The sequence below is a fragment of the Monodelphis domestica genome, chromosome 6 (assembly GCF_027887165.1).
Source record: "Monodelphis domestica isolate mMonDom1 chromosome 6, mMonDom1.pri, whole genome shotgun sequence".
Lineage (NCBI taxonomy): Eukaryota > Metazoa > Chordata > Mammalia > Didelphimorphia > Didelphidae > Monodelphis > Monodelphis domestica.
In genome coordinates, this window is record NC_077232.1 from 1,754,429 (window position 1) to 1,776,940 (window position 22,512).

A 22,512-nucleotide genomic window follows, 5' to 3' on the forward strand; every position below is an offset into this window, starting at 1 on the left:
GTCGCCCCTGGACCCCAGACACCCAAATTTCTGCTCTGCTGCTCGCACTTCTTCCCCCCAGCAGAATCCCAGGCAGGATGATGCCTCCGAGCCTTGGGCTTCCCCCGGTCATTGGGGCAAGTGTGAACAAGGGGATGACCAGGATCAAAGAGAAATTTGAATTTTGAAGAGATGCTGAGACTCAACTCCAAGACAGCTGCGGAGCAGCTCTTAGACTTCCCAGCACACCTCTGCGGTAGGGCGGCCTTGGAGGGAGTGCTAACTGGAACAGTAGCAGCAGAAGTGGAGTCAAGGTGGGGGAAAAGCAGCAGGGGTGGGGTGGGGCACAGGAAAAAAAGAAACAAAATGTCGGGAAGGCAGGCTTAACACAATTTATCTCAGCTATCTTAAATCTTATCCAGTCCTCGTAAGCCAGGAATATGAGTTTTAAAATTAATAGCCAATATTCCAAGTATTCTATTTAATAAGATTTACTAATAATAACTAACACAAAAAAAGTAGAGGGAAAAGGTGCTAGCTAACCTAGCCTGGCTCATGGAGAAGAGAGAGAACCAGGCACAGCCTCAGAACTTATAACCCATATGTGAAGATGCAAATGTGGACAAAGAGAAAAGCATTCTGGGTAATAGAGAAAGGAATTTGGGGTCCTGTAAAAATAGAGACTTGAATCCAGGACTTCAATCCCCAGAAATCCTTGCTCCGCTTCTCCAGAATGCTTTGCAATCTCACTGGATTCTCACCTGGGCTGAGAGCAGATTATGATTCAAAGGGTCTCCCAGTCTCTTCTTTTTCCTGTTGCAGCTTCCAAGCAGACGGGTCTCTTTTCGTAATGTAGGTGAGGTTGTCTAGGCCTCTGGGCCTAGACATGTGCTTTCTTATCCTGTATTTTCTTTAATCCTTAATCTTCAATAAACCTCTAAAAATACAATACTCCTTGCAGAGAGAAACTAATTTCTAACTGCCTCAGTTCTAAATTTTAATCTTTACAGTCGTTAGTGCAAAGTACAAAATCTCCGGGTATACATGGGTGATTTTCTCTCATTCACATAACTGTGAACAGTTATGATTACTAACTGTGTGTTTCCCTCTATCTTAATTTCCCCTGTTTCTCCTTTTCTTCCTCTCCTTTCAGCCTTTCCCTGTACATAAATATTCTTGTTTCTGACCACCAGCTCCCCAAGTTCACCCAACCTTTTTGTCCAGCCCCCACTTTTCTCATTCCCTCTCCCCTTGTTATTTCCTTGTATGATAAGATGGGTTTCTGAAGTTCATTGTGTGTGGATATTATTCCCTCTTTGCACCACTTCCAATAAGAGAAAAGTTCAAGCACTGCCCTCTCACCACCGCCATTTTCCCTTCTACTGTATTGCTTCTTACTCACCTCCTCATGTGAGATAATTTACTCCCAGGTTTCTCTTCTTTTCTCTTTTCCCAGTGTATTCCTGTCTTTATGCCTTCATTTCGTTTTGCATTTTTGTTTGTTTGTTTTGGATATCATCCCATCATATTTGAACTTCCTCCCTGTTCTTTGTCTAGGTATGTTCCTATTCTTTACTTAGCATTTTAAGGGCACAGTTCTTCCCTTGGTGGAGAGGATAAAGAGAAGAAATGAGTTCCTGAAGGGCTTAGAAGAATTTTCTTCTCCAATAAGGGGAGAAGAGGTACTGAAGAACACATTCAGTTCTTGCAAAGAGGCATCAGGCTCAAAGGCAGAGGTATGATGTAAGTATAAGAAAATGGAGTGATTTATATTCTTTCCCAAATCCACTACCTAGAACAGCGGTTCTCAACCTCTCAATTTGAGGCAATGAGAATACATAATGCATATCAGGTATTTACATTCTGAATCAGAACTGTAGCAAAATTACAGTTTTGAAGTAGCCACCAAAATAATGTTTTGGTTTGGGGTCACTGCAACATGAGGAACTGTATTGCGGGGTCACGGCATTAGAAAGGTTGAGAACCACTGGTCTACAGCAACAAGAAAAAGAAAGAGGAGATCAAAGAATTGAACATGCAACTAAAAAGCTAGGAAAAGAACAAATTAAAAAATTCTTAGATAAAGAACAAATTGGAAATTGTAAAAATCAAAGTAGAAATTAATTAAATTGAAAGTAAAAGAACTAACTAAAAAATAAGACTAGGAGCTGGTATTGTGAAAAGATAAATAAAATACATGAAGTATTCATTAATCTAATTTTTAAAAAGAAAGAAGAGAATCAATTTAGCAGTATCAGGAATGAAAAGAGTGATTACACCTGTAATGTAGAGGAAATTAAGGCAATTTTAAGAGCTATTTTGGTGTCTGTAATGCAGGAGCCCAGGTTAGGATGTGCCTGTTACCCTGCTGTGGGGCCTGGAATAAGCAACAACCCCCCTCCACTAGATTAAAATTAATATCCAATAACTCCAAGCATTATATTTTACAAGCTTTATTAATAATCACTTGAAGTAGAGAATGAAAAAGAAGAAAACTAAAAACCTGAATAAAGAAAGCTTTCCCTACCAAGTATGTTGGAAAAGAGAGAGAGGCAGGGTCACACAGAAACTTTATCTCCAAAACCTAAGGACATAACAGGAGGAGGAACATGGGAAGCTGGGATTTAGAATCCTGGGAAATAGATTCTAATTAGACCTGCCCTTCCCATCCTGTTCAGGTCCATTCTGGCAGAAACTCCCAAAGTGTGTCTGAGGGTCAGTGTTCTGGGTCAGGCTGAAGCCCCAGACACAGGGACCTGGAGGGATCAGCTTTTGTCCTGCCATCCTGCCTGCTCCTCCTTACCAGACACCTCTCTGAGACTCCTGGACTGTTCTCTCTGGGAGTCTCTGCCTTTGCTCCTGGGGAACTCTACAATCCTCCTTGGCCCAATGCAGTCTCTCAGCCAGTCCATTTGAAGTGGGACACTTCACAAATGAGTTCAAACACATAGAATTTCGATTATTGGAACCGTAATTTATTACTAAAAGAGAGAAATAAAGAATCTACCAGCTGGGGCAGAATTCCCTAATGGAAAACTGTGTCAGACTGACATTACAGGATAACTTATATAGGTACAGAGTTATCCAGGTTCTTATCTGACAACACAGGAATGCCAGGTTGGAGACAAGAAGCCCATCCTGGGGCTGTTATCCAAGGAGTGTTTATCCTTACTTAGTCAAAAGTTAGTTTGCTGACCCTTTGATATTCCTGAAATTCCTCTTTTGTCTCCTGGCCCCCTCCCCAAGCTAAGCAGAAACCAGTTTATCTGATTAAACAGCCAGGTCTGTTCTCTAAAAATAGGGACAGGGGCTTATCTCTTTTTCATTTTTCCATCTTTGGTCTTTTTGGGGCTACTTCACATTCACCCTGACAATGACAGAGGGGTGCAAGCAGGGCCTACAGGAGGATCCCAGGGCCTCCTGGAGGAGAGTCTCCCCAGCATTTAGTGTGGGGAGAAGGGGTTGAAGGTCGGGGAACCAGTCTGGACCAGAACGTTTGGTTCTTGGCATTTTCTTCAAAGAGGGCTGGACTCTGTCCATAATTTTCCCTTATGTGGAAACAGGAGGCAGCTGGAAGGGGAGCAGAGGAGCTGGCAGGGACCTGGGCAGAGAGGCAGGGAGGCCTCAGTTCCAATGTGGCCACAAAGAGCTCCACTGTGTGACGTGGCTCAGACTGGAGGCACAGAAGAGAGATGCGGGAGGATAGAACAGGGAGAAGGTCACCCAGAGGTTCAGGGAACAGAGGGCAGCGCAAAGGCCTCTGGGAAACAGGAAGTCCAGATCCTGCCCAGTGCTCCTCCCCCCTCCTCCCCTTCCAAAGATTTTCCTGCTGGGGCTCCTTAGGGAGAGCTACTGTGCATACTCACCCCACCCGCCTGGGCAGAGTGAGGCCCGCACATTGCTCTTCCCCCAACAGGTGTCTAAAACCTCGGGGTGTCCTCAAGGGCTCCTGACAGGCCCTGGCCCCTGGGATTCCCTTCGTTATTCAGAGCCAGTGTGGGAGCCGCCGGAACCCACGTGTCTAGGAAGGTGCTTTGCCTGGCCCTGGTTGCTGTGGTAACCTGGTTGGGTAAATGTCTGAGGACAGGGGCGTGTCCAAAGATCCTGAGCGAAAGGGCGTGGCTAGAGCCAGCAGCTGAAGAGGGGCGGGGCCTTCTCCTTCCTTCTTCCTGTGGCTCTTTTCTCCTGCAGACCCCCAATAAGTCTCACTCCTCTGCCTTGGCTAAGGAGACTAACCCTAATCCTCGGGATCCTCTTCCCCCTCCTTTTCTGCAAGAGTGCGGAGGAGGAGAAGAGAGTATTTTTGTGTCTCCCCCATCCAGCCCCGGAACCACGGGCAGCGCAGAGGCCTCTGGGAAGCAGGAAGCCGGAAGTCACGATTGTGCCCAGTCGTCCCCACCTCCTGGGCTTCCAAAGATTTTCCCGCCTTGTTTCTGTATCCCCCGCGGATCCTCCCGCGCACCCCACGGAATGAACGGGTAAGTACTTTGTGAACTGGTGGAGGGGGGACAGCGGGAAAGGGGGCGGCGATCACACGGGGACCAAAAAGAGGCCCAGAGTGGGAGGAGCCGGATGGAGAGGATCCTGACTCCTGCGGGGGCCGGGAGAGACAGCAGAGGACATTATTCTCTTCCCCACAGGTTAGAGCCGGGAGCCCCAGGCAGCGTGGACCCCCGGGTGGGCCCGAGTCCGAATTCTTCTTTTTGCCAGTCTCTTTGGGGCAGACCAACTCTCTGTGCCTCCTTGAGGCTAATTCCTGGAGACTGCAGATCAGCCCAAAGTCGGGAGCCCCTCCCCCAGGTTCTGTGGCTCTGGAGGTGGGCGGGGCTGGCTGGGGTCCGGAAAGGAGGTGGGGCCGGAGCAGAGCCTGACAGGCCTTGCCTGCCTGTGAATTTCCCATCCTTTAGGCTGCTCTACTCTCAGATGGGGGTCGACTGCGGTTTCTCGCTTTCCCTTTGGGATCTTTCCTGCTAAAACGGCCTACCTGGAGGGGTGGCCATGAGATGAGAACAGGGTGCCATTTTACCGCCCCCTGTAAGGACCCAGGAGTCCTGCCTCCCTGGCCCAGGGCCAATCACCCAGCTCTTGCTCCCCTGCCCCCCATCCTCCCTCTCCTTCAGAGTGCCCCCCCCCCCCTCACCGGACCCCATGCAGGGTAGCAGAATCCCAGGCAAGATGCTGTCTGAATCTCAGGTCTGCCTTGATCAGACCCTGCCCCTGTGGGAGCAGCCCTTGTGCCCTCTGGAACCTCCCTACCCCTGGCTCCTCTGGCCTCCTCACATCTTCGCCCCACCTCCCTGTTGCCTCCCCTCCTGTCCTGGCAGGGGGATCACTCCTGCACCCCAGTCTTGGGTGGGGACCTCAGATTGCAATTCCTCCACCCCGTGCACGTCCCTTGTTGCCCCTTGGGCAGCCTCTGCTTCAGTCACCTCAAGTCTGCCCTATTGCAGAGGCAGGGCAGAGAGCCAAGAGGAGTTCAGGAGGGCTTCCTGGAGGAGGAGAGATTGTCCTTTGGACTGTAGGGAAGCCAGGGAGGGCAGTGGTCTGAGCTGGGGAAGGAGAGCCAGAGAAGGTGCTCCTGGCCAAGAGCTGGAGGTGCTCTTCATCGACCTCTCAGGAGGCTGGTGTGTCCCAGGGCAGAGGATGAGGGGGGGGGGTCATTAGGGCTGGGTCTGCCAAGGAGCATCTTAGGGGATTGAGGAGGAGGGAGGCTCGGCCTGAAAGTTGGAAAAAGAAAACACTTAATTCCTTCAGGTCTTTCCCTCCTTTCCTTCTACCTCAGACAGGAGAGAGTCTGAGTCTGAGTGACTGCCAACTGCCAGACACCAACTGCCACCCCCGGAGAGCGTAACTGTCACAGCAAACCGGCCAGCCTCGAAGCTGACAGTCTCAGCTCTGTCTGAAACTCCAATTCTTTCTCAAGCCAGCTTCTCTACTTCTCTCTAAACTAATGTAAGGAGTGCTGTTTTCTGTCATCATCCTTATCAGCTGGAGGAGCTGTTTTTGGACTCCCCCCCCCCCTAGATAAAGCCCAGGGAGGCGGGGGATGGGGTCATTAGGGCTGGGGGTGCCAAAGAACATCATGGGTGATTTGATGGGGGTCCCCCACCCTCTGACAGGGCAAACTGGAAGGGAGGATAGTCACCTCAAGGGCTGGATGGAGGCTGGCAGGAAGGGGGAAGAGAGCCCTGGAGGCCAACAGAGTACCAGGAAGGCCCTGCAGGCAGGGATGTGGGGCTCAGGGGAGGAGGAGTGCCTTCTTACAGGGAGGACTATCCTCTGGCCAAGGGAACCCCAACTGTGCTGCCTGGGTGCACAGGGGAGAGTGCCAGACCCAGAGTGGGCAAGACCTGGGTTCCAATCTGACCTCAGACACTTCCTCTGAAATCTCTTCACACCATGTGCCTGGCCCTTTGCCCACTTCTGCCTCAGATTCTTAGTACTGATCCTAAGTCACTCATTTTGGGTATACAGAGTGGCCAGAAAGGCTGTGCTTTTCGTGGGTCTAGGCTGTATTCGAGGACACAGGACAAGCCACTTCTCTTCTTGGCAGCACCCTGTTTTGTCTTTGTCCCCTGAGCCTGGCCTGGGCCACTTGCTGCTGGCTTCCTGGCTGGAGGAGCTCCTCCTGGAGCACTGGGAGGGACCTCAGTGACACTCCTCCAGTCCAAGGGAGCCTCCAGGAAGGAGCAGAAGGGCTCCTCCAGCAGGTACTTGAGTCCTCCTGCAGCCCCTTCCTGCCCTCCCCCAGAGCAGGAGTTTGACTTTGGTCGACTCTAGTATTTTGTTAAATTGGGCCCAAATTGACCTCTTGACCACATACAGGCCACCGCCTTGGCCCTGCCAAGTAGCCATACACAGCCCATAGGACACAGGGAAGGTCACTGTGGGTTATTGGAGGCCTCCTTTCATAGGAGAAAGATGGGACACTCAGAGTCACAGCTGTGAAAAACTCCTCCCAGCAGTCTTCAGACAGAACCCAGGGCCTTTCAGTGAGTTCCCTGGGCACTAGAGATGAGGTCCAGGCCTGCTCCATTTCCCCCATCGCTGCCTTCCCTAGGGTATGCCTAGAAGAGAGCAAAATGAGACCCAAAGTTACTCTGGGGGGTCAGCTTATTATTAGTTCCCTTTTACATTGGGGTGTGCTTGCCCCCCTTCCCTGGACAAACAGAGAGGATCATGGGTAATGACCTCAGTGCCTTGGGAATGACAGGGCTACCAGCACCAAACAAGTCAGTGATCAGGATAGAAAGCTTTCCCGAAAACTCCAAGGCCTCTCTGGCTAGGCCTTGCCATCTCCAGGGCTGTCTCATTGCCTGAGTCATTGATTCTTTGGACAAGACCCAAATCTTAGTGCCCCTCCATCCCCCCGTTTCAGCTTCAGGCATTTCCTAGCTGTGTGACCCTGGGCAAGTCACTTAACGTGTCCTGCTGCAGCTCCTCATCTGTAACATGGGTTGGAGGTGTGACCCTACAAACTCAGAGAATGATGATGGGAGTTCTAATACTCGGGGCAAGTGATGGGGTGATGGAGAACTCTGCACATAAGCCCCCCCTGGAGGCCACTCCAGTCTCAGCAGACCTCAGCCCTGGGAGAGAGTTGCTGGGACCTTTCTCTGATCTCCAGACACTGGGGGTCTGCAGAGCTTTAGGACATGGTGGGGAGGACAACATCTGAGTGAATTCCCTGAAGGCCACTGCCTGGGGTGGGTCAGAGTGACGGCAATAGAACAACAGGATCTCAGGTGGCTTCTGGGTTAAATGTCTTCCTGGTCTCCATCCTGGGGAAGAAGGCAAGGCCAGGGCAGAGTTCCTTCAGTCTCTGTGTGTAGGAGGAGCTGGGCTGGCTGGAGGAGATCTCTGCTTCTTCAGCCTCGATTGTCCTCCTTCCAGTTCAGGCCTCCTCGTCCTGGGAAGGAGACAAGACCAGATCCTGCTCCCCTCGGGGTGCTCCCAGTTCTTGGTTTGACCTCTGGGAGAGTCAGGCAGAGGATTAACTCAGATGGCCCAAGGAAATGGCAAAGAACTCCAGTCTCTGCCCAGAAAACCTCGAAGGAGGGAAAAAAATTACTAACGCAAGAACAGGTGGGTTTATTGTGGAGGGGGGTTCCAGGAGGGCGGAGGGCTCTGCCTCAGGAGCCCTGGAGGCTCTGCCTAGGCTCATCCCACATGGGATCCCAAGACCCTGCTTCCTCTTGGGGGTCTGGGAGGATGGGAGAAGGTGTCAGAAGAGGAGTGGGGGTTGCCTCATGTGCCCCTTCAGACCCTCTTCTCTTCCCAAGCTGCCCCCCTCCATCCCTCTGTAGTTAGAAGGCTCTCCCCTGACGTATGCCTGGCTTTTGGTAACTCCTGTGGCCTTTCACCCCTTGCAGTTCCCTGGGGCAGCCTTGGACCTGGGCAGGGAAGAGCAAACCTCTGCCCCTCTGGGTCCCTTCTTCATCTCTAGCTCAGGGTTCAGAGGCCAGGGCCTGGCCCAAGGAGGGATCAGGACAGCTTTTTTCTCAGGTTCAATTAAGAGCAATTGGCCCAGAGAGTGAGGCCAAAGACAGTAAGGAAAAAGGACTTTTCTATTCTGGGGGAAAGCTGGGAAGGACTGCACTGGGGTTCCAGGCCAGCTCCTGCTACTCATCAGTGCAGACAAGTCAGACATTCCCTGGGCCAAGGGATGCCTGTTAGGAAGAGCTTTGGCTGGAGCTCCATTCAGGGGGCCAAGAAGTGGGGTGAGGTGGGGCCAGGGAGGCAGGACCCTGAGTGGGGAGACAAGGCTTGGAAAAGATGGAGGAGCTTCACCACATGGACTCACTGGGGCTACTTTGCTGCCTCTACAGGTAGCCTGGAGTCCCAGGGAATGGCTTTTGAAAGGAACAGACTCCCAGCCCAGGTAAGTGCATTCCAGCCCCAGATTGGAGCCCCATCAGCCAATGATGCCCTTCCCTGGCTCTTGACACCAAAGCTGCTCCCTTCCTCCTGCTGGGTCATTTCTGTACCCTCATCCAAGGCAGGAGCAACAAAACTTCCTGGCTCTCTTCTTGGGGTTTTCAAGTGATTCCTTGGCCCTTGGGCAGCTCAGAACCCAATAGTTCCCCCTAAGTGCTGCTTCCAATGTTGGATTTCTCCCCATCACAAGTGAGTGCCCAGGATGACCATTCAGTCCTTTGTCTTTCCTTACACACTCTCTCTCACCTCTCTCTCTCTCTCTCTCTCTCTCTCTCTCTCTCTCTCTCTCTCTCTTTCTCTCTCTCTCTCTCTCTCTCTCTCTCTCTCTCTCTCTGTCTGTCTCCCTTCCTCCCTCCCTCCCTCCCTCCATCTCTCCTTCCCTCCCTCCCTTCCCAACTATCAGCAAAGAGACTATGTCCTGGGTCAGAGAAGGAGGAGGAATGTGTGAGGAGATAGGAAGGAGCTGGAAGGTCCTTATATGCCACTAGATCCTCTTGCGGGAATGATCAGAGTCCTTGCTAGTGACAGCCAGAATCAGGCAGCTGGGGAGGAATCCTGAGAGCTATCCTATGGCTTTTGCATCCATTCCAGAGTGTGCACCCACCCCAGGCCTTCTGCTACTGAGCTCCCTAACCCAGAAAGTGTCAGAGGAGTTTGGGGTGAGCTCAGGAAGGGACCTTACACAGAAATGGATCCTTTTTCTCTGAAGAGGAGCTTTGAGTGCTCTTCAAGAGAGCTGTTTGTATCAGAACTGGGAGTTTGAAACATTCCTTCTCTGTTCAGTAAAAGTCCTCACTGGTCTAGTCCTTCCCTTGTTGGAGAAGCTGAAGAGAAAGAGTCGAGTTTCTGGAAGGCCTGGGAGTTTGCTGTGCAAATAGGGTTAGCTAGGTCCTGAGGGAGACATCCTGGTCTTGTCACAAAGGCATCTGGCTCAGTGGCAAAGAAAGGGATACAGCCAGACTGGAATGTTTATGTTCTCCTAAAAATATTCTTTCAGCAATCTTTATAATAACCATCTGAGGTGAATGTTCCTATTTTCATTATTTCACAATTGAAGAAATTGAGGCAAACAGAGGTTATGTGACTTTTCAGAGTCGCATAGCATGTAAGTGTCTGAGGTGGGATTGGAAATCAGATCTTCATGAATTTCTTCCATTTTATAACTACTATCACTATGTTTGTGTGCCTGCCCTCCCCAAACCCCCTGCAACACTGATGGTTTCCTAGCTTTTTTTGGCAATCTGCAGGGTATGATATGAAGCCTCAGCCGTGTTTTGGTTCCTGTTTCTTTTGATTAGTGACTTAGACCATTTTCCATGAGGCCATGGATCCTCAGCACTTCTTTTGAAAATTCTGTTCAGAACCCTGATTGTCTATTGGAGAGTGGCTTTTGGCCCTTTTTTGGCAAATTCTCTTGGATACCAGACTCTTTGGATCCCAAAGTTATTCTCATTCACTCAATTTCTTTCTTATCCTGGATGCATGGGTATTTTCTGTGCAGAAGTCTTTCTGTTTTAAGTAATCAAACTTCTATAATTGCCTTAATCTCAATTTTGGCTAAGAATTTGTGTCCTAGAACTGCAAAGTAAAACTCCTCTGATGTACCATCTCATGCCTGTCAAATTTGCCATTGTGCCAGAAAAAGAAAATGATCAATTTGGAGATGTGTGAAAGCTGGGACACTCATGCACTGTTGGTAGAGTTGTGAATTGATTTACCATTTGGGGGAGCCATTTGGAACTGCCCCAGAACCTTAAAACTGTGCATATCCTTTAACCTAGGCACGTGTCCCAGAGAGATCCTCAAGAGAGGAAAAGAACCTATTTATATAAATATATTTATATAGCAGATCTTTTTGTAATATCAAAGAATTATAAATGGAGGGATATTCATTAATTGGGGAATGGTCGAACAAGTTGTGGTGTGTGATTATAATGTAATCCTGTTGTACCATGAGAAATAACAGGCAGGATCATTTCAGAGAAACCTGGGAAGACTTCCATGAACTGATGCAAAGACTGAGCAGAATCAGGTGAACATTTTATATGATCACAGCAATGTTGTGTAGTCAGTTGCTGTGAACGACTCAGCTCTTGTCAGCAATACAGTGTTCTAAGACAATCCCAAAGAATTGATTAAAAAAAATTTAATTAGAATATTTTTCCATCGTTACATAATTCATGCTCTTTCTTTCCCCTACTCCCAACAGTCTCCCTCTTAGCCAACAAGGAATTCCACTGGCCATAATGTTGTTTCTTGTGAGATTCCTGAAACTATTAGGTAATATCTTCATGGTATACCCTCCCTCTCTTCTTTCCCCTGTAGAGGTTGGTTTTTAAGGGGAGGATGAGTGATATGGGTAAAAATCTCAATAATAATATATTTTAAGAGATTTATTAACGATCATTAGAAATCAAGGAATAAAGAAGATACAAAATAAAGACCATGTGCCCATGGCTGATTAGCCATTTTTAGCCATCCCCACTCACCACCATCACTGCTGATTCTACATCAGAGAGAAGGAGCCTCCAAAGCCCACGTCCTTTATCCTCTGTCTACAAGAAGTATGTAATGACAGGAAGTCAATGGGCTCTTGGGATATGTAGTTCTTTTTTTAGGGTAACAGATTTTCAATCATACAGTTCTCATCTGTCAGTTGGCTTTAAATGCCTTTGATAACAGATTAATGGTGTCATCCTGTGTGGGTAAAGTGCTTCAATAGCATCTTAGATGTTTCCCATCTTCATTTACTGGGGTCTTTTGGACTTGTCTCAATTATGTAGCTATGGTTTTGTCAATATGAGCTATGGGGATTTTCCTGATTTGATTAAATTTTCTTCTTGGTTCTTATGTCAGATCTTATACCTAGTACTAGCCTGGGTTCTCATAAGGTTTCGTGTTGTATGTTACCCTATGGAACTGAAACTAATCCTGGTCTGAAGTCTTCTCAACAGATGGAATTTGTTATGTTATGATGCTGATGGTTAGAGGAAATAGATGTGATAATATCTATCTCTTCTCCAGTTTGTTCTCTAGTATATTTTTTTCTAATGCATTGTCACTGTCCCCCCTGAAGTCTTTACAAATTCTTCATAACTATTGACTCCAGCAATAGTAAATATTTCCTCTACTGACAAAGAGTTTCCTATGTTTATAATTGCTTCATCATCAGAATCATATTCAGAAAAGCTTTTTTCCGAATCTAGGTGTTCACTATGCCAATTTGTGTCCCACACATCCCCATCTCTGTGAACTTCATCATAAAGCTTGATGTATTCATAGGGTTCTTGTTCTTCATCACTGTTTTGATCAACTATTATTCTACCATTTGGAATTGTGTCATCCAGGTCAGAGTCTGACTCTTGGTCACTGATTTCTATAATCTTCAGATTTTTCAGTGAATTTTTTTCAGTGCCGTGTAATCTTGTGTCAGGTGTTGTTAACTCAGGTTTTATGTCTTGGTCTAACCCTATGTCATTGATTTATATATATCCAAATTCTTTTTTCTAGTTGTTGCCCAGTAATATGCTCTCGATCTGTGTTCTGTGGTGACAGATTTGATATTTGAGGCTTTACTGCTTCCTGAATATATGCTATGCTGTTTCTAAAGTACACAGGTTCTACCATGTCTTTTATCTCAGGTTTTTGTTCATATGCCCCCTCTTTTGAATCTGTAGAGGTAGAAACCATTCCCTCTATGATGTTATCTTCTGGGAATGACTTTAGTATAGCTGCACTTTCCCCTGTATCACTGAGATCTGTGTATTCATTCTATCCCACTTTACTCCATACATATGGTTCAGATGTTTGAGTTGTTAACGAACCAGCCGTCATGTTGATTTGCACTGCCTCTACATCATCTGTTTTCTGTATGGTTGGACTAATTAAAATTTCTTGGTTTAATTCATTTCCTGACTGATCTCCATTAATACTCTGTTCTGTAAGGTGTTTTCACTGACTGAGAAAATGAATCAAAACCATGAATAGCTGCCTCACTCAGAGGATCAGACATGTATCCTGTATTTAGAACTTTGAGTTCATGCTGGCTGTTTGAACACTGAGCCACCTTGGCAGTTGCTATGTCCTGCATTCCATTCATATTTGCAAATTTTCTGTTGCATATTCTGATAATGATGTCAACCTGTCAAGAATTTGAATTTGATTTGTACTATCAATCCCTTACCCAGATGCATAATCACCTAAATTTGAATTTTCTTTGTTATACTGTAATGGATGAAATATTTTAGTTTCAGGGTTCAAACTAGTCCTTTTTTCTACAGGAGTTTTGCATTAAGCAGCCTTTTGTCCTTTCAATTAGTCCCAGTTGGAATTTGTTCATTTCTGTGAAAGTATTGCCTTTGTATTCAGTTTCTACAGTTATAGTTGTTTTAGTAACAGTTATCTCTGCTTTCACATTGCTGACTTGGTTTAGAGAATTGTGATTTTATTTCCTTTTTGCTGATGTCAACTTATGGTGTTGTTGATGCTAGTTTTTATAACATTTTCTTCTCTGATCAACCCCTAAACCAAATCTGCACTGAAAGAAATTCTCCAGATATGTTTTAATTTGTTCTCTGGTTTTCTTTTGTTCAGTTACTATGCTCCCTGTTTCTGACCTTTCTACATCTTGTTTCATCTCTGCAATTGTATTTCTAATCTCTGTTTCCATCTCCATAACTTCTCTCTGATTTTTACTAATGTTTTGCTTTGATTCTTCAGGGGAAACTCTCACAGAACCTATAAATTCATTTCCAGGTACCACCTTTGTAACATCTCTCTTTTTATATTTTAATTTCAATCCCTTTTGTTTCTTCTTGTTGACACTAGTCCAATCATCTCTCCCATACACAATCTTTTGCTTTAACAACTTAGGGTCCTGGTTTCATTCTGTATATCTCCCTTTTGCCACAACATCAGAGTAGCATGGTTTTGTACCTTTTTGTATAGCTTCCTGCATAGATTTTAAGTCTGGCATTTCTTTAAGTGAGCAATGCGATCAGCAAGTGGTAGTATTCCTATAAGTCTCGCTCTTTTTATTTGCCTGATTTCTTGTGTTTCTGTTATTCATATTTCTTTTTTAAATAGCAATCTTTGACTATGTGACCGACCTTGTTGCATAAAAAGCATTTCCTTGTTTCTCTCTGACCCCTTTGATTTTGGTAAGAAGGTCTACAGTATGTTTTGATTGTGTTTAGGCTTTTCACCTCAATTTCCTTTTGTCTCAGCCTGTCTTTGGTATTTTGTAGTTTTTGTTTAAGCTCCTCTTTCTCCCTCTCCTGCTCTTTCTGATTTTCATAGAGGTGTGTTGCTATGTCCCTTAGTTCAGAAATAGAGATGGTGTCATACTTAGGGAAGAAATTCCTGAAGAAATTTCTTAATTGCATATTGCATCCCTTCAAAAACTGCCTTCTGATATGGGCCACTGATTCTTGTGAGTCCTAGCTAATTCCTATAATGGAGTCTATGTTTTCTGTTAGTCTGTCAATGTAAGTGGCAGGGTGCTCATTCATTTCCTATACCATCCTGTCAAATTTGCTCCAAGCCTTCTGTCTAGAGCAAAATGACTTTATTGCTTGCAAGAGGTCTTCTCTTCATCTCTTAAGATATGTGAAATTAGCTAGTCTAGCGAATTTGAAATCCTCATGTTTGTGTGCCATAGGCCAGTCTGTCAAGCTCTCATCTTGCCTGGTCTTTTCTATAAACTGTCTCTAATCATCGGGCCTGAATACCTCTTTCATAATAAGATCAATATCATTAAAATCAGGCTTATAAACTTTGAATGCCCGTTTCAGCTCTTTGAGATACTTGTAGGTTTCAGAATTTCAGAAATCCTTTTTTTAGGTAGTCCAAGTCTTGGGTGGTGAAAGACTTGTGCCCTTTTGAGTATAAAATGCCAGCTCCATCAGTGTTTTTTGTCACATCATGAAAAGGCAGGATTTTATGAGCCCCTATGACCTCAATTGTGTTTTCCTATTTGCTATTGTCCTTTGTATTGTCAGAAACCTTTTCCTTAACCATGGTGTCATTTGTCTTGCCTTTATCATTTCCTAAATCAACTTTATCCCCAACCATATCCTTAGTTGTTTCTGCCATTTCCCTAGCATTATCCTTTTTCTTTCTTGCCAAGTATTCGTTACACATTTTCTGTAACAAGTCTTCTAATTTGTTGTCTAATACTAGTATCTGTGCAGAATTCCTTGGTGATAGCATCCTTAAAACAGATCTTAGGTAAGAGACGGTTTGTATGGTGGCCATGAGGATCATGTCGATTTGGGTCTCCACTTGACAAACTGTATCCATTATGACACTTGTAACAGTATTGTAGATTATACAATACACCCAATAAATAGCTAGTGCCATGAGCACAGATGCCCAGAAAATAAGTTGCAGCATTATGGTTTCTTTTCCAAACTCCTCTGTCCTAGCCCTTCAAAATGGCTACTCTAGTTTTAGGGTTCCAACTGACAGTCTTCCTTTCAATTGCCTGGGATGGATTCTGGCTTTTTCCTGGGGTGCCAAATTATTTTGTTTTTTTTTTAAACCCTTACCTTCAGTCTTGGGGTCAATACTGTGTATTGGCTCCAAGGCAGAAGAGTGGTAAGAGCTAGACAGTGGGGGTTAAGTGACTTGCCCAGGGTCACACAGCTGGGAAGTGTCAGAGGTCAGATTTGAACCTAGGACCTCCCATCTCTGGGCCTGATTCTTAATCCTCTGAGCCATTTAGCTGCCCTCCCCCCCACCCCCCGGGGGGGTGTGTGCCAAATTGTAATAGCTAGGGAGACTTAGAAAAAGGAAGGAAACACTCAACAGCTGTTAGAGGACTGAATTCTATGTGGCACTTCTTTCTTTCACTGAGCTGGGTTGTTATCAATGGAGTCAGGCAGTTTAGACTACAGGATAAGTCTGTTCTCCTACAGCCTCCTTCTTAACTGATTGATTTAAATTCCCTTCCTACTACATAAACTCTGAATCAATCTCTGGTATAACTCAAGGTGTCTAATTTATTGGAATATAGGGTTGTTGAAAGAAGAGGAAAGGAAGAGAAATGGCAGAGGGAAAGAGGAAGATCCCTAATATTTCTATCCTAATATAACTCTTGAGGATTTCATAAAAAAAGTCTTTATCCCAAAATTAGCTTCAGTAGATAATTGAGATCTTCATTCAATTCAAGCAAAAGGATTTTGAGATTGGCACTTTTTCTACCCAGCTCCACAGAGGCCCAGAGAAGAAGATTTTTTTCTCTCTGGCTCCAACTTCATTTCAACCTTGATGGAACTCTTCCATCCCCCGCACGTCTTGTGAAGGTTCCATTTGCACTTCTTCTGAAGCATCTTCTTCAAACTTCATATTTCTCTTTGCTCTTGGACATCCCCTTATTCACATAGGGGAATGCTGCTTATCAATAAAAGGGATCAGTGGTTTGCCTCTATTAATGTACCAAACAAGAAGAGACAGGCAACATGATTGGTAATGGAGCTGAGATAATTGCAGACACTATGATTGATTGGAATAATGAATAATAAGGGATCAGCAATGTCCCACCCCTCCTTTTCTCCATAGACGAAAAAGTGATTCTTTTTTGAATGCAAGACCAAGGCACTGACTTTGGATAGCAAACCTGGCCTCTTTGAGAGATGGGTCAGTGGTGTAAAAATACTAGACATGACTCCCTGGGACTTGCCAGAATCTTCCAAGGTCACCTGTGAAGATTAAATTGAACTCTCCAGTGATTGTGAAAATGCAAATAATTAACTCTCCCCTGATTGTGAAGATTAAATTGTAACCCCTGCCTATTTTTAGATTTAACCACCAAAAGTGTAAACACCCTACTTAAAGCTGAGTGGGAAAATCTTCCCATTTTTGGATCTATTCACCAAAAGTGTAAACATCCCACTTAATCATTAAGTGAGAGGTATGTAACCCTTATGTGTGATAGTGAGTGATGAATCAGAATTGACTGACTGCCTCCTGGGCAGACCTAAAGCAGGGCTTCAACTGTGATTGGTAGACATAGAATTAGGGGAAGGCACAGGAAGTGACGCAAGAGAAAGTGTCTTTAAAGGGGAGTAACAACTTCCTGAGTGGAGCTGTACTGGCATTTCTTCATTTTTTGAAGTGGAGGCTGGTGAAGAATGTGCTGACCTGGTTCCTGGTGAGGCTATTCTAAAATCTCTTCCTTTGAACTGACACATGGTGAGTGAAAGGCTGACTCCTTTCATATTGGATTTTCTGAATAGACTAGCATCTTGAGAGATTTTTCCCCAGAGAGAGAGAGATATCACAATTGTGAACCTCAAGTCATACTAGTCTTCCCAAGTCTCTCTCTGTCTCCTTCCTCTTTAACATTTCTTTGGTTTAGTTAGTCAGTATGTAGAAAAGCCCTACTCTGTGCCAGGCACTATTCGAAACAAAGAAAGAAGAAACATTTCATGCCTTCCAGATCCCCTCTCAGTCAGATGGAATAAATAAATCTATAGCTGTGTGTTTTTAAACAAGCTTTCTGAAACATTTATGGGAGGTTTTGTGAGAGGGAAGGCTTTGACCAAGAATCATTTGTTTAGAAAGTGGAAATTTAGCAGAGAATTGAAGAATGCTTAGAGGCCACAAAGATTGAGAACATTCTGATTGTAGGAGACAGCCAATGGAAGGGAAGAGAATAAAATCTCAAAGATTAGTCCAGACTGTATTTTCATCTGTCTGAATCAATTAGTGCTGGTGGGCCATCGAGAGGAATGATCTCCCTCAAGAGCACCTTAGCAACAAAAGCCGCTATGTCTCGGGCACTAGGAAATGCTTTCAACCATTTGGTCAGCTGATCCACTATGACCAGATAAACTTTGTTATGTCCAGCTTTAGGCAAAGTAATAAAATCAATTTGTAAATGCTCAAAAGGTATATAAGCCAGAGGACATCCACCAAAACTTTGCCATGTAAAGCATGTTGGTTGTATGCCTGGCAAGTGAGCAGGCTGCACAGACTTTAGAGATTATGGTGGTTGTATCAGGGGCTATCCAGACCTTTTGAACAGATTCTACGATACCCTTAGTGCCAAAGTGACAGCTCTTTTGAACGGATAAGCATATCTGGTGATAGAAACTCCTGGGTAGTAGGGTTTTTCCTTCAGATGACACCCATACCCCATTGATCTGTTTTGCTTTAAAAATTTCCTCCATTTTTCTACATTCTGTTCATTATAAGAGAGAGATACATTTGAGTCATTTCTAGTTGTCAAATCTAAAATCAACTCCGGTCTTTCTAAAGCAGCAAGCTTTATTGCAGTATCTCTTTGGTGGTTCCCTCTAGAGACAGGGTCAGTAGCGTGAGCAGAACAATGGACTACAGCTAGAGCTTCTGGTATTTGGGGAGTAGAAAGCACTTCATTAATGATCTCTGAGTTTGTGATACATTTTCCAGCAGAGGTTAAAACCCCTCTTTGCAGCTATCACATACCCACTTCATGGCATATTCCAATGGCATATCTAGAGTGTATAAATTATTGCTTTCTTACCTTTGGCAGTCATACAGGTATGTTTTAGAGGTATCAGTTCTGCATGTTGAGCATGTAAGGGTTAAATTAAGGAGTTCAAAGACAAAGGGAGGAGAGCAGTTTAACAAAAATTTTTTTTAATCATAGAAAGAAGTACAGATAGAAAGATAGAAAAGAGGAAAGAGAGATTATTAATCTTACACCCTGTAAATATACCTAAAATTCCCAATACTAACTAAAATTTCCTAAAACCTATCTCTGTCTTCTTAGAACAGGTTCTTCTGCCTGGCACACTGGACCTAATCTATTCTACTCTATCTATAAATGATTGACTAACTCCCTAACTCCCTAAAATAATAGACAACCACCACTCACTCACTCCTTCAATCAGTTTTCTATTAACAGCCCAACTGTCAGCCACCTGCCAGCAGATCCTTGCCTCAGAGATAGACCTCCTGCTCTCTAGAGATCCCAGTGGCAAAAGATCTTCACTAACCTTAACCTTACCCCCTCAGTTCCTACTTCCTCCCCTCAGTTCTGGTCTTCATGGTAACCAAATCTTCTGCTCTGGCTCACTGACTCCTGTCAGTCCTGATCTAGTTAGAAATCAGCCTCTCAAGGAGACAGAGAGATTATGAAAACCCCTTTTAATAAGTACTTAAAAGTCTCCTTCTCCAGAGAACAACTCCACCACTCCCTATATTCTCCAGAGTAGAAACCAACTGCCCCTCTCTTTTCTGAGTTCCGGAATCTTTCAGCTTTGAAGGATTTCCTGCATTGTAAGGTTTCTTGCTTTTAGCAAAGAGCTGATCCTTACAACAATAGCCCCTCTTATTTTTGTGTAATGAAGTATAAATGAGAAATAGATACTGTATACAAATGGAAGCAATTGTGAAACAAAAGATTTTCACTGTGACCCATCCTACCAAGAACCTCAAGGTCTGAATGTAACAACAGACAATTCTCCTTCACTTGACTGAAAACTATCTCAGATCACTCCTTTCTTTAGAAACCTCCTGCTTTCATCCAGATGAGACTCCATTTCAGTCATGAGGAAAACAAAGGATGGCTTTTCTTGAACTTTGTTCTCTTTTGAGGCATCACATAAAACTCTTCCCTCCAGAGTGCATCACACTTACAAGATTCCCACAAACTGTTCGCAGATTTCAGGTGAGAAAGGATCCCTTCTAAGTTCTGGGAAGAAAGAACTTTGCTCTCTCTTTTCTCCTCCACCTATCCATACAATTGCCAGAGAGAGCACAGACTCTCTCCATGATTTCATAGGGAGATCCTTCGGTAGTTAGATGCTCATCAGCTTTATTCCAATGAGGGTGGTTTTCTCAAAATTTGATCAGACTCTGAAAGACTATAGTTTGAGGGTTGACCCTGACACTAATAAAGAGTTGGAGGCCAGCCCTTCTGTGTGCTTCTGTTTCCTCCTGTAACTGATGAGAGTTGGATTATTAATCCTGACATGACTTTCAATCCTCTGTCCTCTGACTTTTGATGGTTAGGTGGTGGTAACATTCAAGGATGTGGCTGTGGACTTCACCCAGGAGGAGTGGCGCCTCTTGACCCCTCCCCAGAAGGAGCTCTACAGGGAGGTGATGCTGGAGAATGTCAGGAACCTGCTCTCTGTGGGTAAGGAGCCCTCTCTCTGCTGCCTGAGTCAGCCATTGAAGGGAATTTCTCCATTAGTAGTTGGCAGGATTTGGAATATTTATCAGTTAAGAGGAAGGGGAAAATGCTAGTATGCGGAGACAGGCCCCTCTGCTGCCTAATTTTCCTACAAAGGACTTTACATTGTGTAATAGGACCTTGAGGGTTCCTTTTGGTGCTCCTAAAGTCTGAGATCTAATCCATGTGGAAGAATCAGGAAGTAATCTCAGAGATGGTTCCCTCTCTCCTCTACCTAACCTGGAATTGTGCCTCCCAAACCCATCTCAGAAGACTGCTCAGGCATGTTTTCCTCCCAACAACTCCCTCTCTAGGGGGCATTTACTATTTGGAATATCTTTTTCTTTAAAGAACATAAACTTGTAGCTCACAGCTCCTAAGTGTCCAGAATAGAGCAGGTTTGTCCTTTTTCTTTCTTCCTTTTGCCCTAAACCTCCAGCATACACAGCTGATGATAAAGAGAAGGAAGGGAATAAGCATTTATAAAGACCTGCCAGATACTCTGCCAAGATTTTTCTTTAAATTATGATTATGTCACTTCTTCCTCACTTTAATTTTCCCACATGATTATATCCATTTTACAGTTGAAGAAATAGAGATTAGATTAAGTGGCTTGTTCTGAGACACACACATAATAATCATTTGTGGTCAAATTGAAGCTGAGGCCTTCTGCACTCTAACCTCAGGTCTCTGTTCTGTGAAAATGGAAAACTGTGGAATGAGTCCATCCTTCTACAAAGAAAATGCACCAGAACCAAATTTTCTAATTCCAAATTTGTTTCATGATCTTGTTTCCCTTCTTCTATCCAAAAATAAATGCTTTGGAAACTTCTTCAGGAGTCCTTGTAAGCATCTTGCTGTCACTGCTTGCATTCCTCTGTCACTGTCAGGACTGATTGAGTGGCTGAGAAACAGAATTGGGAACATGAGGATTGGTTGAGTTCCACAGTGGAAGAGGCACAGAGTAACCAAAGTAGACATTCCAAAGGTTTATAGGAGGTTCAGGAAGTGAGGAGCAGGTAGGGCGATGGGACAAGAGCTGATCCCTCAAGGTCTCATGTCTGGGACTTCAGATTGATCCAGAAAAATAACCCTCTTCCCCAGCCTGGGGTTAGTTGTTCCTGCCAAAAGGGAACATGACAGGATTGGCCTGTCATGTTGAGGAGTGGGGCAGAGGATTTGGCTGCTGCTCATGACAGGTCCCAGGGCAGAGGAACAGGCACATTTTATCCTGGGTTTCTAACATTGCAAACACATAGGGGTGAGTGCAGACTCATGTGGGGACCCCATGAACCCCTCTCTAAATGGATTCACTGGATTTGCTTGGATTTCTCTAAAGAGAACTGAATGACAAGTTTCTTTCCATCCTTCTCCCTAACTGAATTCCCCATGCCCAGGGCTTGCAGTTCCCAGAGTAGATGTGATCTCTTATTTGGAGCGAAGGGAAGCCCCATGGATGCTGGAGGAAGAAGGCCTGAGGAGCTCCTGTACAGGTGAGTGAGATGAAAAGTGGTGTGTGAGAGCCATAGTTACCAGAAGTTTCTCTGTGCTGTAGTGAAGCATGAGAGGGAAGGCTCTGAAGGGAAGGAACACTAGAGAAGTCTAATGGGGGGACGTGGCCTGGGGCTTCAGGAGAACCAGACTGAGGATGCTGGGGGAAAGTATGGCAGAGAAAACAAGGGTAAGGCATTGGCACAACTCACTGCAAATGGCCTTCTCTAGCAGTTTAGCCTAGAATCTGAGGACAGACATTGGATGATATCTCATGGGGATGTAGAGATCTAGTGAGAGTGTTTGGAGAAGTAAAGAGAAATGGTTTTTGGTTACAATAAGAAAAGAGCCATGAGTTCATTAGTGTGGGCAAGACTGAAAATTAAGAAAAAATATGAAGACCAGAGGAAGGAATAAATGCATTTGAGATGAGGGATGGGGTGGGATTCTTTGCATATGGAAAGAGATTTTCTTTAGCTAGGAGAGGAATGACCTTTTTCTCTGATGCTCAGGCCAAACAGGAAAAGTAGACAGCTGAGTTGGTTGAGATGTGGAGGATAAGAGAGCTCTGCAAAGAGGTTCAACTTTTGTTCAGTGAAATATGAGGCCACGTTGTCAGTTTAGAAGGTGTGGACATGGGTGGAAGGATGCCATGAGGGAGAGCTGGACACCAGAGAAATCTTTGGAAGGCTGCTGTGGTGAGTGGCAAAGGGAATCCATGAGAGAGACCTCACAGAGTTGCCTTGCCATGGTGAGGACCCAGCTGAGATCAGGGAGCATCAATGTAGAGTGAATGGAGTCAGGCAGCTGGTTTCCTGGTTTTCCTTCTCTCTATTGACCTGCAGCACATGAGGAGGCATGAGGACTGCTGTCTTCCTTGGAAGCAATCCAAGGCCAAGCTTTGTCTAAATCATCTGCCTCAGGCCCTCTCCTGGTCTCTG

The 22,512-nt window shown here is 45.1% G+C and overlaps 1 protein-coding gene across 3 annotated transcripts in view; it reads left to right on the forward strand.

Moving 5' to 3' along the window:
- The first annotated feature begins 1,756 nt into the window (after positions 1-1,756).
- Positions 1,757-22,512, forward strand: part of LOC100016476 (zinc finger protein 260) — a 35,154-nt gene continuing 14,398 nt past the window's right edge. Inside the window, exons 1-7 of one of the 3 annotated variants that reach the window (XM_056801129.1) lie at positions 1,757-4,457; positions 4,620-4,779; positions 5,734-5,931; positions 7,873-8,064; positions 8,808-8,860; positions 19,918-20,044; positions 21,478-21,573. In XM_056801129.1, coding sequence (XP_056657107.1) covers positions 7,995-8,064; positions 8,808-8,860; positions 19,918-20,044; positions 21,478-21,573 — 346 coding nt within the window. In that variant the 5' untranslated portion in view covers positions 1,757-4,457; positions 4,620-4,779; positions 5,734-5,931; positions 7,873-7,994. Of the gene's footprint in view, positions 4,458-4,525; positions 4,780-5,733; positions 5,932-7,872; positions 8,065-8,807; positions 8,861-19,412; positions 19,574-19,917; positions 20,045-21,477; positions 21,574-22,512 lie in introns of those variants that run through there. The other 2 variants (XM_056801130.1, XM_007497770.3) reach the window with 2 other exon arrangements.